This window comes from Phytophthora cinnamomi (assembly GCF_018691715.1).
Source record: "Phytophthora cinnamomi strain GKB4 chromosome Unknown Contig66, whole genome shotgun sequence".
NCBI classification, from domain to species: domain Eukaryota; phylum Oomycota; class Peronosporomycetes; order Peronosporales; family Peronosporaceae; genus Phytophthora; species Phytophthora cinnamomi.
The window spans coordinates 103067-118759 of NW_027150999.1; the positions used below are offsets into that span (position 1 = coordinate 103067).

At 52.1% G+C, this 15693-nt stretch overlaps 4 protein-coding genes across 4 annotated transcripts; 2 read left to right on the top strand and 2 right to left on the bottom strand.

Annotated features, from left to right (window-relative positions):
• Nucleotides 1-1467: 1467 nt before the first annotated feature.
• On the top strand, nucleotides 1468-1919 carry IUM83_19712 (WD40 repeat-like protein; the record flags this gene model as incomplete). The annotated part of the gene is made up of 3 exons (XM_067944774.1): nucleotides 1468-1489; nucleotides 1562-1788; nucleotides 1866-1919. The coding sequence occupies 3 exons, from the start codon at nucleotides 1468-1470 to the stop codon at nucleotides 1917-1919; spliced, it is 303 nt and encodes a 100-aa protein (XP_067786726.1).
• Nucleotides 1920-4870: 2951 nt separating this feature from the next.
• Nucleotides 4871-6065, top strand: IUM83_19713 (uncharacterized protein; the record flags this gene model as incomplete). Its single annotated transcript, XM_067944775.1, has 2 exons — nucleotides 4871-5668; nucleotides 5766-6065. The coding sequence occupies 2 exons, from the start codon at nucleotides 4871-4873 to the stop codon at nucleotides 6063-6065; spliced, it is 1098 nt and encodes a 365-aa protein (XP_067786727.1).
• Nucleotides 6066-6105: 40 nt separating this feature from the next.
• On the bottom strand, nucleotides 6106-10056 carry IUM83_19714 (Necrosis inducing protein NPP1 type; the record flags this gene model as incomplete). The annotated part of the gene is made up of 1 exon (XM_067944776.1): nucleotides 6106-10056. The coding sequence occupies one exon, from the start codon at nucleotides 10054-10056 to the stop codon at nucleotides 6106-6108; it is 3951 nt and encodes a 1316-aa protein (XP_067786721.1).
• Nucleotides 10057-12173: 2117 nt separating this feature from the next.
• IUM83_19715 (ABC transporter) lies at nucleotides 12174-14521 on the bottom strand (the record flags this gene model as incomplete). The annotated part of the gene is made up of 3 exons (XM_067944777.1): nucleotides 12174-12999; nucleotides 13597-13966; nucleotides 14089-14521. The coding sequence occupies 3 exons, from the start codon at nucleotides 14519-14521 to the stop codon at nucleotides 12174-12176; spliced, it is 1629 nt and encodes a 542-aa protein (XP_067786722.1).
• Between the last annotated feature and the right edge of the window lie 1172 nt (nucleotides 14522-15693).

Sequence of the window (15693 nt, forward strand, 5' to 3'; positions counted from 1 at the left end):
GATGCGAAGACTGAAGAGGTTGTTGACGTCTGTGGATTGCGTGTCCGGTTATTCGAGTATCAAGTCCTTACCTGGATGGATAATTACCAGGCCAGATTGCAGTGGGGCTGGAGGAAAAATCACCCTACGATGCCTGCGATATTCCTACAATACCAGAAGCGCTCGCGTGTGCCTGCGCCAACCACTCTACATGTCGAACTGCGAGCTGTAGCCCCCGCCCAGTCTCCACCCCAGGAAAGTATCCCAGAAGCTGATGGAGCCACCGCTGAAAACAGGACCATCGAAGCCAACGATCAAGAACCAAACAGCGTTCGTGTCAACCCAGAAGACGGAGGTGATGATAACCAAGAACTGGCACAGGCAGACACTGTACCCGTTAGGGTCATCCAGACTGAAGGTTCTGGAAGCAAGGCTGTGCCTCCTCCAGATGCAGCCTCAAGCGATCAATTCGACTTACTAGCACCTTGCAAGAGGAACACCTCTGAACCGTGCTTAATTCCTCAACGGGTACTTTGCTCCCTTCCTACTGGGAAGAAAGGATGTTCCGCTGTAAGCTTCAGTCCGTGTGGACGGTATCTGGCTGCAAGCGTGAGCCCCGAGCTGGGTGATTTTGTGGTACGGATATATAACGTGATGTCTGCAGAGCTTCATGCAGTTGGCCGAGGTCACAGAGGCGTTATCTATTCAATGGAGTGGAATGCCCATTCTAGCGGGAAGCTTCGACTGCTCTCAGCGTCGTCGGATGGTACTGTTCGTTTGTGGGAGCTTGCCAATACCTCCAGTCCTTCAGCGTCTCCAAGGGCTAGTGGCTCTCGTCGCGGTCACTTAATGCCGGTGATATTCCAGTGGCACCATTTCCCTTGCTTTGTGTATTGTGCAAGGTTTCTTCCGGGTAGCGGCGGCGACATCATTATCACAGGAGCGTCTGACGGATGGATGCGCTTCCGGAAGGAGTCGTCCGTGCCAAATGGTCAACCTGAGCTCGGGATGCTTGAGGTGAGCTCTGTCGCAGTGCATTCGATTTGCGTGGAGGCCAAGACCGGACGAATCTTCTGTGGTGATGCCAAAGGTGATATCACGGTGTGGAAACGTACGCCAGGTGCACCAACGCTAGCAGGTTTTGAACGCATCAAGACAATTCAAACAGGCCAATCTAGTATCACATCGCTCGAACTTCATCCGCGGAAGGCACATTTGCTGGTTCATACGCAGCCAAACGCTATTTTCCAGTACGAACTGCGATCATACCTATTGCTGAACAAGAGCTACGCTGGCGTTGCCTGCGAATCCTTGCTCGTGAAGAGCACTTTTAGTCCCGATGGCAAGCTCGTTATCAGTGGCTCAGAAGATGGTGTTCCTCGACTTTTCACTAGCCTCCACGGCCAGCAACTGCAGCGCGGTGTATGGGGAACCCACTTCTTTCACGGCTGCCCCGTGTTGGACGTGAGCTGGTCTCCTACAGCGCATATGGCTGCACTCTGCTCTTATGGTAATAATTTTTCTCAGAAGTATCTTACATGTTATGGCTAACTGAAATGACGACGTGGTTATTTTCTGCCAGGAGGGAATAATCCAATCGTGGTGCTGTGCTCGTACCGGGATGACAAAGAAGCCGCATTCATGGACGAATCCACCTCAAATACTAGTAATACTAGTAATGCAATGGGCCTTCAGCAGCTTGCTGTTGATGCCTTCCGGGTAAACAACCAGCAAGATGCTCTGAGTGGCGACCACGCCCAACGTCTTCAACGCGCGTTGGAGCGGCGTCAGAAGCGCTTGCAAGCGAAGGTAAGAGAGATAGCATGCGCTTGATTGCACAGCGCGCGCTCACAATCACGAAACCATGTTATGTTTTATACATGTAGTTGTCATCGGAGACGAAAGCTAACACGGACCCAACTTCATCTGTCGCGGTGTAGCACGTTCTCGTAAAAGTTTGAGCTTCATTCATAATAAAATCAGTGGCATCGTGGAACCCCATTAGTTTCTGCCGATAGAACCAAATGGGAAGTGACGACCAACTCCCCACCCGATCGTTTGGAAACATTTCACGAATTGACTGAATAAAAAACGAGCAAAAGTCATTTCTAGAAGCAGGCATTTACCACCGATAAGCTTCAGATTTGTTTGTATTGCTCGTTATATCGGACGAGCTCACTTTTTCGATGTAATCTCAACCAGTGTTACCTCTGTAGCATCCATCAGCTCGCTTAGCTCGTTCTTCAAATGGGGCAGGTTGTCTTGGTTCTTGTCGTACCACGCCCGTCTTCGCGCACGAAAACGGCTTCTCCAGCACGCGAACCTGATCCTTCAGCCACTCAAGACGGCAGGACATAATCGCAACGAGCAGTGCTTTTCTTTCTTGTGGGAAGTGGTTATCTCCGAGATAGCGTACAACAAACTGGTGACAGGAGCTAATAGCCGTGGATTCACTCGTTTGAACTTTCATGGCAGGGCTGGATGATACGGTCGTTGCCATGAATGAGGGCCAGGTTCCACAGTTCTTCAAGTGACTTGGATGAAATCAAAGCGTTATCCTTAAGATAATCTGCCTCGTCGACCGCCAATGACAATAAAGCGTCTTGAGTCTTTCCGCGCGATAAAACTTGTGCCACCGCCAGCGTCGTTGCCATGACGTAGTCAACAGGTGCTTTCTGCCCTGAACCCCGCCTTCGTCAACTACCAGGGCTTCTAAAAGCGCCTTACCAACCACAGCCCATGGAAATGCACACACAAGTTTGGCAATGCCCACGACAACGGCGTGTTTTTCCGCCAGACGACTGAAAAGGTAGCTGAAGAATACGTTCACCAGCGTCGCGTTGCAAGCTTCCTGCAACAGTTGACACAGCACTTGGCAGGTGGCAATCGAAACGAGAGGGGGGAACTCATACGAACCACACCAACGCTCTCGCTGACTCCTTTCAATCCGCAATGTGTTTCTAGCCGCTAGTTTCGTAATCGCGAGATCCATCAACTTCAAAAGCGTTGCAGCATCAACTGGGCGTTGAGCTCGCAGTGCTACAAAGGCGGTGGTAACGTTGGCAAACTTCATCGTAAATTCCACGTTGTCCACCGCGGGCCATGCAATAAGCGCAAATCGGGCGTACACGCTGTCCTTCTCCGATCCTTCGTTGCCAAGGTGCCTGCTAATCTCACTACTTCCATACGGCTCTGAGAATGGGTTTCCATAGCTGGGTTGAGAAAGTTGAACTTCACCTTCACCTCGTCCCCGAGGCCAAGGCTTTTCCACCTAAAGTGTACCAAGCGACTTTCTCTTCATGGCGTTCGACACCCCGGTAGCCGCCGATACTCCCGTAATTACAGAAATTGACATGGTGATGCACCTTGGCGATGTGGAATTGCAACTTCTTCTCCGCAGAAACGGAGTTATTTGCCTCCTCCAAAGCCAGGAGCCTCTCACGATCAACACCTTTCAATGCGCTTGAACCGAAACGCGCAATACTCCTGTCACTATACTCGTGAGTCAGCAGCAGTGCGAACGTGTGGTCTCCTGGAGCCATAGTATCAATGACGTCGGCTAATTCTCCGTTCATCGGCCGATTTGGGCTTCGTTCCAAGTGCCGTCTCTTTGCCGGCAAACACACTGAGTACACTAACGTGAGACGGAACCCCTTCGTTATCTTTTCCACTGCATCTTCTGCATCAGCGTAATAGACAGCGTAGTGTGGCAGGTACGTTGCATTCCGCCAGCTTTCCCAAAATCATGGCGGTATTTCACCTCGCCGTCCCGAAAGACTACCAGATCGCCTCCTTCGTGCAAGCTGGGTGGTTGTACAATCAGCGTTGCGATCATACCATCTTTCTTCTCGGCGGTATCTTGGTGCTTCAAAAAGTGGCCCCCTTCTCCATACACTAGAACTTGTACAAGAAGCACTGCAGCGGAATATTTTGGTACCCCAGTCGATCAGCAATAGTCACCGCCATCTTCTTAATTCTTGCCTTCCACATTGGATTCCTGAACTGCACCTGGTCAGGTTGCAACTCCCAGCTCTTCTGAACTTTCTCGTCCATGTCGTAGCCGAACGGAGACTTATCGGACTTCTCAATTGAGTCGTTGGGCGCTCTCCTCCGACAAAGGCACTGGAACTGGTCCCACCCCATTTACAAATATGTCTGAAATTGCGGGCAATAGGTTGGCGTGCCCCCCAAAAGTGAAATCTCTAGAGTTCTTGTTCAATCTTCCCAAAAGGTTGCTGATCTTGGCACACGCAGCTCCTGCTGGAACTGGAACTTCATTGAGGCCTCCTTTGCCGCTGAATGGTCATTCCTTGTCGCCGAAGTCTTCGTTCAAAGGGGTCTTGGTTGACCAGCGACTCTTGACCATCGCCTGAATCATAATCCGACATGAGTAGAGCCCGAAACGTTCTTGAACGTTGTGCAGATGATTGGAAAATGGAGAAGGAAATTCCTTTTGTCTCGCGTTGCGACCATATCAATCGATCAACATACATCAATCCGAGAAAATTTCGAGGATAGCGCGATTTCCAATTGATAATCGAGATTCCTTGTCTATTTTTGCGGGTAAAAGGTGTTCTTATCCATCTTCCATCGACATCACCAATCTCCAAGCAACATAGATTACTTGTCGCTTGTCGAATAGGATGCCCTCTTTGCTCGATGAAGACAAGCATCGCGATCATCAGAAGCAAAGCAATGCAGTTCACCACTTGTCGCGTAGTCACCTCGAGCTTCTGGCGTTGGCAAAGCTTTTTCGCGCGACCGGAGGTCGTCCGCACAACGATGGAGAGCGATGTGCTACAACGTGGACTCGACAACCCGGATGGGACAAAATCTTGGCGGTTGAAGCAGCTCTGGAGAACGGAGAGATGCCCATCCGAAGACAACTACAATGCAGGCATACTTCACCTCCGTGTTCGGAGTCAAATGGGAGCGCAATCACGTTGTGGCTATCGACTTGTCTGGGAATTCACTCACTGGATCATTCCCTGCCGAGATTGTCCAGCTCCGCTTCCTCACGACGCTGAAGATGCGCAACAACCCAAACTTGCGCGGCACGTTACCACGCGAGATTTACTCCATGCCTCATCTCAAGTTCTGCTATGTGGACGGCACGAAAATTGATCACGCCATGCCGTACAACATCGCGCACTCGTTCCAAATCACGCAGTTGAAGCCTGAAATGGGTAGAGCTGTCGGGTCGGCGATATCCACGGTGCGATTCTGCACAGGTGACAGCCATACGAGCAATCTAATTCACTGGATGGCCGACATGACCGAGGCTGAGATGTACATGGTGCACTCGTCGCTTAAAAAGCTCCACGAAAGCGCTGACCCAATGGCACGCCGCCAAATCAAGTGCACTGCCAGCAACGCCACGGGACCCGAACGCGCCGCTGCTGCCACGAAGCTGCAGCGCATTTACCGAGCTCGCATCGAACGCACCAAATTCCGCAACTTCTTGCATTCGCTTGTGGAAATGAAGATCGATCCGGCCACAGGGTACACGTACTACGTCAACGCTCGAACTGGAGAAGCGACTTGGGAAAAGCCCAAGTTCCTTGGGTCAGACACTGCAATCAAGTCTTCAGTCGAGTCTTCAGCCGAGAATTCTGGTGATGGTGGTGACATCGCTGGTAACAACGGTCAAGACGCGTGGTCACCCTACGACGACGGCAACGGCAACACGGTAAAGTGTCTTCGACCATCTCTCCTTTGATCCGGGAAGACTTACCGCCCACTGCGAAACTTGTTCACTTGTGCGAATCACAGTACTACTGGAACAGCGTGACGGGGAGTCATCTTGGGAGCCACCGAGCTTCCTTACTCGCATCTACCAAGAGCTCCGCGAACGTTACGGCACCGACAAGACGGACGAGGAGCGCTTCGAGCTCTTCTTCCAGGACATCGACCGCGACGGGACGGGAGAAATCGACCAAGATGAGTTCGCACGCTTGTGCGGCGATCTGGGCATGGCCTTTTCTGCCAAACAGATAAAGGAGGTCTACCGCGAGCTCGACACCAGCGGCGACGGCCAACTCGATCGCCAGGAAATCATCGCGTGGCTCACTCGAAACTACAAATAACGAACATGAGATAGAGTTGTTCCAATAGTCAATAACAAGTCTATTCATCATCACAGAGGAGCTGTAGTAGCTTCTCAGAATCTGCGATCGTGCGCGTCAAACCGATGATCTGATTTCCACTGATCAGGTAAGTGTCGGTGCAAGCACACTTGACTGTAGGCGACTTCGTGCCATCGAAATCATCGATGCTTTCTGACCGGCGGAAGGTAGCATCGAACTCCACGATCACGGAATAGCCGATGGCTTGAATGCTTTTCTCTTCGACGGAGACCACATCCAGGCACTGCTTAAATAATGATACGTATTTGATGATCCCTTGGTCCCCATGGTACGCCCCCCAAAAAGGCATCTCTTCAGGCACCTCAGACTTGATGAAGAAGCTGGCAGAGGTCATAGGTCCAAGCAAATTGACGTCCGGGACAACCAGGTACACCCCGTCTCGGTTCTTTGCAACGCACTCGACCAGCTCTGTGTTACCCGCTTCATCGATATCGCTGAAGCTGTTTCGTGCCGTGCGCGTCCTGGTGACAGCACACTGCATCGCCTCGAACCACCGCATCCTTATTGCTTCTGAGCGCGTGACGAACGTCAGCGTTTCATCCTCTTCGCGGTGACCGTCGAATACGTCGACCTGGAAACCGAATGCACCGCGGTTCGGCTTTTTCAGACTCCGTCCGAACGCGATCCATTTCCGCGCATTGCATACAACCAGCTTCTTGGGTCGAGAGGTCCACGTTTGCGTTTGTGCCAGCAAAAACTGCTTCAGCATCGAGGCTTTAGACGGAGAAGTCGCTTTGGCTGCACCATTGCTCGGGGATTCACACAACGCAGCTGTAGCGTCCTGCAAAGTGAGCTGGCAAGTAGCCTTCTCGAATTTCAGATGCACCTTGGCCCACTTCGAACGCTTCTGATACGCGCACCCACTAACAAAGAATTCGTCTTCCTCGACATCGAATGGTGTCGACTCATCCGACTGCAGGATGTCGATGATAGACTCCGGGAACTTGCTTTGTGACCGGCTCTGGAACATGTCACTTGGATGCACAGCCTCATTTCCTCTTGCCAAGTTGTGCGCAGACCCGAAGCCCTCCTTCTCCATCGGCAGCCGTCTAAAAGGCTCTAGCTCGCGTGAGAGATATTCACTTGCTGATGAAGACGGTCGCGCTAGCGGGAAATCGGCATCGACTTCATCTTCACTAGTGTTGCGCTTTCTCGGGGTTCCGTTGCGCCCTCCGCCTGTGACAACTTGCAAGCCGAGTAGTGAGTCATCCAGCGCATCCATCTGCTGATAGTGCGTAGCGACTAATGAAGAAGCAAAATCATTCCAGCCCTTCACATTATTGCAAAACTGGCGAATCAACTCCTGCTGGAGCGTAGGTGAGCTGCAAATCTTTGCGATTTTTACGCCAATAATCGCCAGGTGAGCGTCGTAAATGTGGCCCAAGCTGTTTGCGTGCAATTTCTGCAAAATAAACTCCAGGATAGAATCGGGCGAGCGGAAGACGCTGCGTAGCAGCGGGTTGTTCACGCGCCCGTTTGTCGTCGGACGATTCAGTAGATTCAGGTAGAGCTTCACTAACCGGCAGTGCAAAATACTGGCTTTGGGAAACTTCTCGAAAATATCCATCAGAGATGTAGCAAGGTCCAACCGGGACAATCGGCTATCAATGCGATCGTTTGACATCCGAATGACAGCATCCAGCAACTCCACCACGTGCATAACCAGCAAGGTTGATGCTAGCGGTCGATGATTCACGACTGCCTTTCCGGATCGAGGAGAGTAGCTGAGTGCAGGAGGAGTGATTCCCATATAGAGCGCAGTTCGCCCGGGTACTGCAGCAGGCCGCTTCACAGGCTTGCTCGGACTGTCTTTTCCAGCAACCGAATCCAAGTCCTCGCCATCTTCGGTGTCATCATCATCGGAGTCGCTGTCGCTGAAGCAATCGCGTGCAGCGAACTCTGATATCGTAGACAGGTGCTGGTGGTAATTGATCGATGCGCATATTGTGTCTAAAACGAGGTGGATCGGCGCCACAAACACCTCCAGCTGTTCAGAATCATGCAAACAGAACTCAATAGCATGCCGTAAAGTGTCGATCACGAGAACGCGCGGGATACAGACATCGTTGACGTAATGGGCATCCAAAAAGCGAAGCTCGGCCATCCCTAGCTCTGCCAATCGCGCAAGAATAGTCGAGTTTTCAACCAAAGCAGCCAGCACCGCACACTTGAGTTTATAGTGCATTGCAGGATCGCTAGGTGCCATCCTTGGGGGAAAGAGCTCGCGTTCAAAAGTCTCGACGCTCTCGAACGAAGCCAACTGGATTTTCGTTTGTATATAATAGCGGAAAGTGTTGGGGAATTCATCTTTCAGGATTTTCGTCAAGATCTCAGCACACCCACTTATCCTCGCATGCACAGTTGACGTTGTGTTCGTGGTAAACAACGAGGGAGACAATGGCGCCGTCTTGGACGAGAAAAATGAAGACGGTGATACAGAGGGAGGAGATCCACCGAGCGACGACCGCGGTGACGCAGACGATGTGGACGACACGGTCGACGTAGATGAAACGGCAGACATGGACCTCGCTAGTCGAGTCGGCACTTGCTCCACAATCCGCTCAACCAGGCAGCGCACGATCGGAAAATATTCAAACCCTCGACGGATAGAAAGGTGAATCAATCCGTGCAGCAACGATGCAATGTCCGGATTGTACGCATGAGCCGCAAGGCGCGACAGCAGCCACTCTCCCTCGGAATCTTCATTTTCGTCGCAAATTAGCCTGTGGACCGCTGGAAACGTGACAAAATTCTTAGTGATGCGACACATGTTGGCAACCAAGACGCTGTCCACCTCCACCTCGTCATCCTGTACATTATTTTCTCCATTTTTCACCTTCGGCCACAAAAACCGGAACAATCCGCCGAAAATCCGCTTCCACTCGTTCGCCGTCAAGTCTTCCAGTCGCAGCAAATATCCACGCGTAACTGGATCCTCGAGCAGCTCCTCGTCTTCGTCGCCATTGACACTGAATTCGGAAATGCTGCTCCCAGAGCTTTCGAACCTCATACTGGCACGTAACCGCTGGATTCTCGCCATTTTCCGAGTCGATGCGTTGCTCCTAAAGTCCATCATCGTCAGCATGTTGGTCGGAGCTGTAGAGGACGACACTGCCAGCCCCTCCAGACTCACACCCGGTGCTGATGCGGATTTTCGGTCCTGGATTGCGTCAGGTTGCCCATTTTCCGTTGGATTTTCTCCATTTTCCGGTTTATCCGCATTTTCCTCCGCTGGGTCTTGCTTCGGTTCTCCGTACCAGGCCATGGCTTTTAGGTAAAATCTGAGGATAATCTCCGTGGCCACGTAGCATTGGCGGTATTTGTCCGGGTGGTGGTTACGTGAATTTGGGCCTGTTGCCTCCTCGTCGACCCCATTTTCACTTAAATCATGGTGCTCGTCGCTGAACGACGTGGCGTAGGCAAAGACCTGCTTGATGGACTCGGGCTCCAACAGGAGCTTTTGCACGGGCGAGAAGTGGCCCCTTTCTCTCCGTTGTACCGTGGTTAGCACTGTGTCCACGTCGTAGCAGCTGCAGAAGACGTTGTCGAGCGCCGGGGCTTGGCGCAGCGCCTCGGCGTTGTGGAGCGCCTGCGAGGCCTTGAGCGGGTCGTGCACGGCCTTGGTGAGCTCCAGCAGCGACAGCGACTTGGCCCAGGTTGTCTGCGGGAAAAATGGGTCCAGACTCGCCCCATTAGAGGACCCTGGTGACCCATTTCCATTTTCGTCGTCCCCAGATGCAACTTGGTCGTCCTCCTCATTAGTGGCTCCTCTAAACGAGGGAGGCGCCGACGCGGTGCGGCCTGCGTCCGCGAGGCTCAGGCTCTCGCGCCCGGCGTCGCTCTCGTCGTCCGAGTCGGACTCGGTCTCGGCCGCGCAGGTGCATTGGCGCGTGAGCCGCCGCGAGGACGCGCCGCCGGTTAGAGACAGCATGGCAACAGGTTAGAGAAAGTGGGAATGGAGTGCGGTGTTGTTCCGCGTCAGTTTTTGTCTCAAAAATGTATGCCATACTCGGCGCAAGTCTAAAATCATTGACGGGACGGGTACCGCCTTCTACCATGTGGCCAGGACGATGTCATGGGTGAAACAGCACCGAAAAGAGAGAGCGACCAGAGCGCAGGGGCAAAGGTTGAAGCCCCCAGATCACACAGACACAGACACACCGTATGAAGGCAAGAGTGTCTCCATATGTGCTGTTGCATACGAGCACAAAGGCGCAAATGGGCTCTCCCCGCGACTATCCCATCGTCGTAAGCCTCCTTTGGGGCGTGCGATGGCAACACCACGAGAGAAGGCAGCAGGAGCGACGACGACAATGGCATGAAGCTGAACTCTTTCGAGTCAGAAGTGCACCCACCCGCTAGTCGACAGAATCCAGGCTATGGTCGGACCATCGTGACGCGCACTCGCTTCAACTGCAACTAGACGTACTGTTGGTGTGTATCAAGGGAGACTTTGCATTCGTTTTGGCTGAGCGCCACCCATCCGCACTAGACTATCAATACCAGAGGTCCGCCAATACAGTATGATATTGAATTGGGTCCACCGTCTGCCACTAATAAAAACTGCAATTTCAAGCTAAGCAATAATAAAAATTGCCGCAATTTATATTGTATTGGTACAGAAATGGTACAACTAATAGCACTTTACAGAGGGATACAGCAGTTGAGATCGCAATTTTCAAGAGAGGAGGCTCAATCTATTGGTGCTAGCTGGGAGTTGAACGTCGTCATCAACAGGTTCAGGGAACCAAGATCAAACTCGGTTGATCGGCGATAGAGGTGCTGGTAGTGTAGCTGAAACGAGCAGCTCAAACGGTGAATGCACGCTCACCGTGGAACTAGATATCGTTCCGGATACGCATGGCTGTGTGGATGCGCCATAGAAGGATCTCACGAAGATGGCGCCATTTGTCATAGAGATCGCGGTCGGACGGGAAGATCAGCAGCTTTCACCCCAGGAAGCATCGAAAATCTGGAGCCCATGGTTCTGCCACAACACCTGGGCGGGATCACACTCGAAGAAGCAATGTGTAGCAGCCTATAGCCCGGCAGCCAGGGCGCACACAGTGCTGCGCCAGTGGTGATAGTGACCCTGGCCTATAGACTGGAGGTTTATTGGCTAGACTTTCGGTATTTGCCAGTGGGGGCACTTTTTACAAATTTATTGCCAATAATTGGGTCAATTTGATATTGTATTGAGGTCAGTGTAGTCCAGTAATAAAAGTTTATATTGAAAAAACTGATTATTTATTGTATTGCACTATTTTTTTTTCGACCTCTGATCAATACCTACTGCACTGCACTACGCTACCGATCTAGACCTCGAGCGGCACCATTTGGAGCAGGACGCTGCAGGTGCCCGAGCCCGACGACCGGCGCTTGAGGCGGATGTGGCCGCGCTCGCCCCAGTTGGCGCCCCACGAGTTACGGATCTTGAGACTCGTGGCGTCGTAGCCAGTGAACCCGAACGAATAATACCCATTAAAATGCATTCCAATTTTAATATTTAGTAATTAATTTGAACACACCCAATTCATTTTGGACTACAATCACATTTTCTTGTTTTTTAAGTGTAGTTGCTGAGTTTACAGCCAACCGTCTCAGCTCGGTGAGAGCCATTCGTTTGTTTTTCTCCTTCTTGTGGTAGCCTTGCATTTCCAGACTCCAACTTTCCCCAGTCCCCTCACCCAACACCGCGTCCTCGCTCAACCATGGCTCTCAGTAACAAGCAAGTCTGTACTCTACTCTTTTCTAAGGGCATTAAGCGGCGCAAGGTGGCCAAACGTGCGGCGTACGAGGGTGTAGCTTACATCCCACCAACGTCCAACGAGTGCGAACGCTTTTTCTCGTCCGTGAAACTCGTCTACACTGACCTGAGGAAGAGGATGGAGCCGGAAACGCTCGAAAAAGTAATGTGCTTGGTTTATAACAAGGAGCTGTGGGACGTCCAGGTAGTAGACGATGTGCGCCGCAGTAATGCCAATTAATGCAATAATTCATTTTTTGCTGCCGCAGCTAAGGATTAATCCATGCATTGCATTATCGGGATCACTGGTCGTAGCCCACCGCCACCACGAGGTGGTCCAGCGCGCTGGTGTCGCAGCCCGACAGCACGCCACCTGTGTACTGCTTCCACGCTACATTGCCGGCGGCCACCGTCACGACCGTCGGTCGCTGGTTGATGGCCTTGATGAGACCGGCCTCGTCCCCCACGTTCAGCACGGTGTAGCCCTTGATGCCCGGCTGGGTCCTGGTGCACCTGCCGCACGACGGGATGCGGCCCTGCCCCGACGCGTACGGGAACGCGGCCTCACTGCAGACGCCGTTCTTGAGGATGTAATCGAAGGCGTACTGCGGCGCGCCGCTGTTGCAACCGCGGTTCTGCTTGTTGCAGCTCACGAGCTGCTGCTCCGAGTACTTGTGCAATGACCTTCGGCCGCCGGCGATGGACTGCGCCGACTCGATGGCTGCGGCTGATGCGAAAGCCCAGCAGTCTCCGCACTGGCCCTGGTTCTGGATGGGCGACATGCACGCCGACTTGGTCCAGTCGACCGTGCCGGCGGTTGCTGCCTCGTTGGATGCATGGGCGAGGGCGGTGGTCCTTCGTGCGACCGAATGCTTCTGAGGATACCCCGTCGAGGAGACTTGATACGGTTTACGTGTCGCCGACGCCGCCGACGTGGCAGTCACCGGGTTAGCCTTGTTTTCATCGCTTGGGACGCCGCGAGTTGTGGTGTTACCCTTTGCGAACGAGTTCATGATTTTAGCGGCGAACTCCCCCTTCGTCATGATGGAGTACACGACGTCGATGGAGAAATAGCGCTGGTAGTGTGCATCGGGCGAGCGGTGACGAATTTTGGTGTGAGTGTGAGTGCTGAAAAAGCACAGATGGAGATTTGTGCTGCTGTCATCATGGTTGGTTGGGTCGGTTGCGGTTGTGGCTGTATACAGTCCAGTCGAATGCAATTTGAGGAATGAATTCGAGTTCATCGTTCGATGCGCAATTCCACCTTCGCTGCGGTACGTACTTGGTGTACTACCTTGAATGCCTACATGGGCCACCTGGACATAGTGCTCTGACTTAAATCAGTTCGATAAACCCCCATGGAATGTCGGCCATTTGCAGTCACCATTGCACTTACGAGCGCGAAAATGATGTTCTGAAAGACCGGATGTCGTTTCTTGTGACTCGATAGTCTCGTAAAGAGTGAGTTTGCCACCAACGATACAGCTAGCGTGCGGGTCCTGTGAGGCAACTGGAAACACGCTATACGTAAATGCTCATGGGATCAAGTTCTACGGAGAATTGCAGCTGCCAATCTTCCTTTGGTAGATTACCGAGTATCAAAACTTGCATGTATCTTTCCCTCTCCTCTCTTCTGGTGGTTGATAAATCGCAACACCATCAGTGCTAAGATGCGATGCACTGCAATGAACACCCATCGAGTATTTCTGCGGTGTGATCAGGTACAGCCAGTGGAAACCGCGAGGAACGTTGGCAGCCGGATGATTGAAAACCGCGAAGATCAAGCAGATCGAGCTGTACAGCATGTCCACAATCGCAACCACCTCCACCGTCGGCATCGCGTAAATGAAAAGTTGACCCAGATATGCTTGCATAAGCACGAAGAGCGAATTCGCGATCCAGAACATGAAACCCGAGGCCACATCTCTGAATCCGACCGACGGGTAGACGATGATCGTGAACAGCGCGGTGCTGGAGAACACGTAAGGGATCTCAGCCACCGTCGACCCGACGAAGTACCATAAACAATTGTAAGTCTGCGATGCGCGCTCCCGGTAGTACGCCCCACGCTCGGCAAATGAAATGGGGAGTGTGCCTGTGAACGAAATCACACCATTGAACATCAACGTCAAGAACACCATGGCGATACCGGTTTGGTCTCCTGGTAGGTCTCGTAAGATTTGTTCACAAAAATGATAGCGAACAAGATTCCCAGACCGAGTGCGATCGCGAATCGGGTGATGTTGTACGTCGGTGTACGCCAGTAGCGGTCGTTGAAACGCTTCACCAGGAACCGCATCGGAGTGTACGAGTTTGCTGCGCGCTTCTTCTCGAATATCATCTCAGGCAGATCCGGGCTCGGTTGAGTCACTCCAGGTCGATCCAACTGCACGTCCAAAATGCGCTTCTCCTCGCTCTCCTGGAAACACTTCACGAAGTCCGTCGTGCTTGACGACGTGCTACTCACACCGGCGCCAATCACTTCCAACATCCATGACGCAGGGTTCTGGTCCTTCGGACACGGCGGTGTACCGGGAATCGCCTCGAGGTAGTCCACCAACTTGTGGCACTTCTCACCCAGCTCACCAACAAACACCGACTCACCGCCGCGCTTCAACAGCAGCAGGTGGTCGAACAGAAAAAAACACATCCGACGAAGGCTGGTCGATCGCCGCCGCTTCGCGGCGGTGTGTGTGTGGTAAGTCCCAGACGGTTACGCTCGCTGTGCCAGCTCGCTCCACTACTACGCGATCGCGCTCGGTGCTTGAAGGTCCAGCGTGCTTGAATGTCGGGCGTTCTTCAAGGTCCGGCGTGTTTGAAGGTCCTGTAGGACGTGCTTGAAGGTCCAACGTGCTGGTAGGTCGAGCGTGGTTGAAGGTCCGACGTTTGAATAGGTCGAACGTGGTTGAAGGTCCGGGTTCATCCCTATCCAGCGCACGTCTTGTATTTCGCGCGTTGTATCGCAAAATGTGTAGTGGGTATAACTTGACACACTACTTTTGCTTACACGTTGCGCAACGTGTATGAGGAAGCGTAAGTACTTAGTAATTACTTAGGTTAATTATATTTGAATACACAAATATAATTTAAATCAGATAAGACTCCAAGTGACTTAGATTAGGTGTAACGGGGTTACACGTACAAGTGGCTGCAAGCCACTTGTGGATTTAACAGATAGGTTATCTGTTAAAAGTTTTGGATACTTCCTCACATTGGTGTATGACACACCAATGGATACATTGAAGTGGACCACCACAGTGAGTGGTCCACACATACCCAAGAATCCTATTGGTAGAAAGCAGCATCTTTCTACCAATCAGAGACATGCATATTAGCGGGGCTCTGACAGCCAGCCGCTGCCAACCCTTTCATAGATGATAAACAGTTTTTAGCAGATTTAGGAGGAAGATCAATTTACAAACAATACAGTTCTCATTTTACCTAATCTAAGTCACTTGGAATCCTATCTTACTTAACTTATATTTGTGTATTCAAATATAATTAACCTAAGTAATTACTAAGTACTTACGCTTCCTCATACACGTTGCGCAACGTGTAAGCAAAAGTAGTGAGTCAAGTTAGACCCACTACACCTGGTAGCACTTTGTAGTCCGTCCAACGACCGACTGCTTGACGTTCGTACGCGGTGTACGAACGCGGAGCCGAGAACCACATGAGCACGGAGGTGCCCATGGAGAGCTCCAACACGCCTGCAACGCATGTTGCACGCGCTGACTGCCCCCACCTGTCTGACCCAGAGTGGGAGGCCCTCCAACGACTGTCAACAGTCATTGGAGAAGCGGCGATAGCTACAATGCTGCG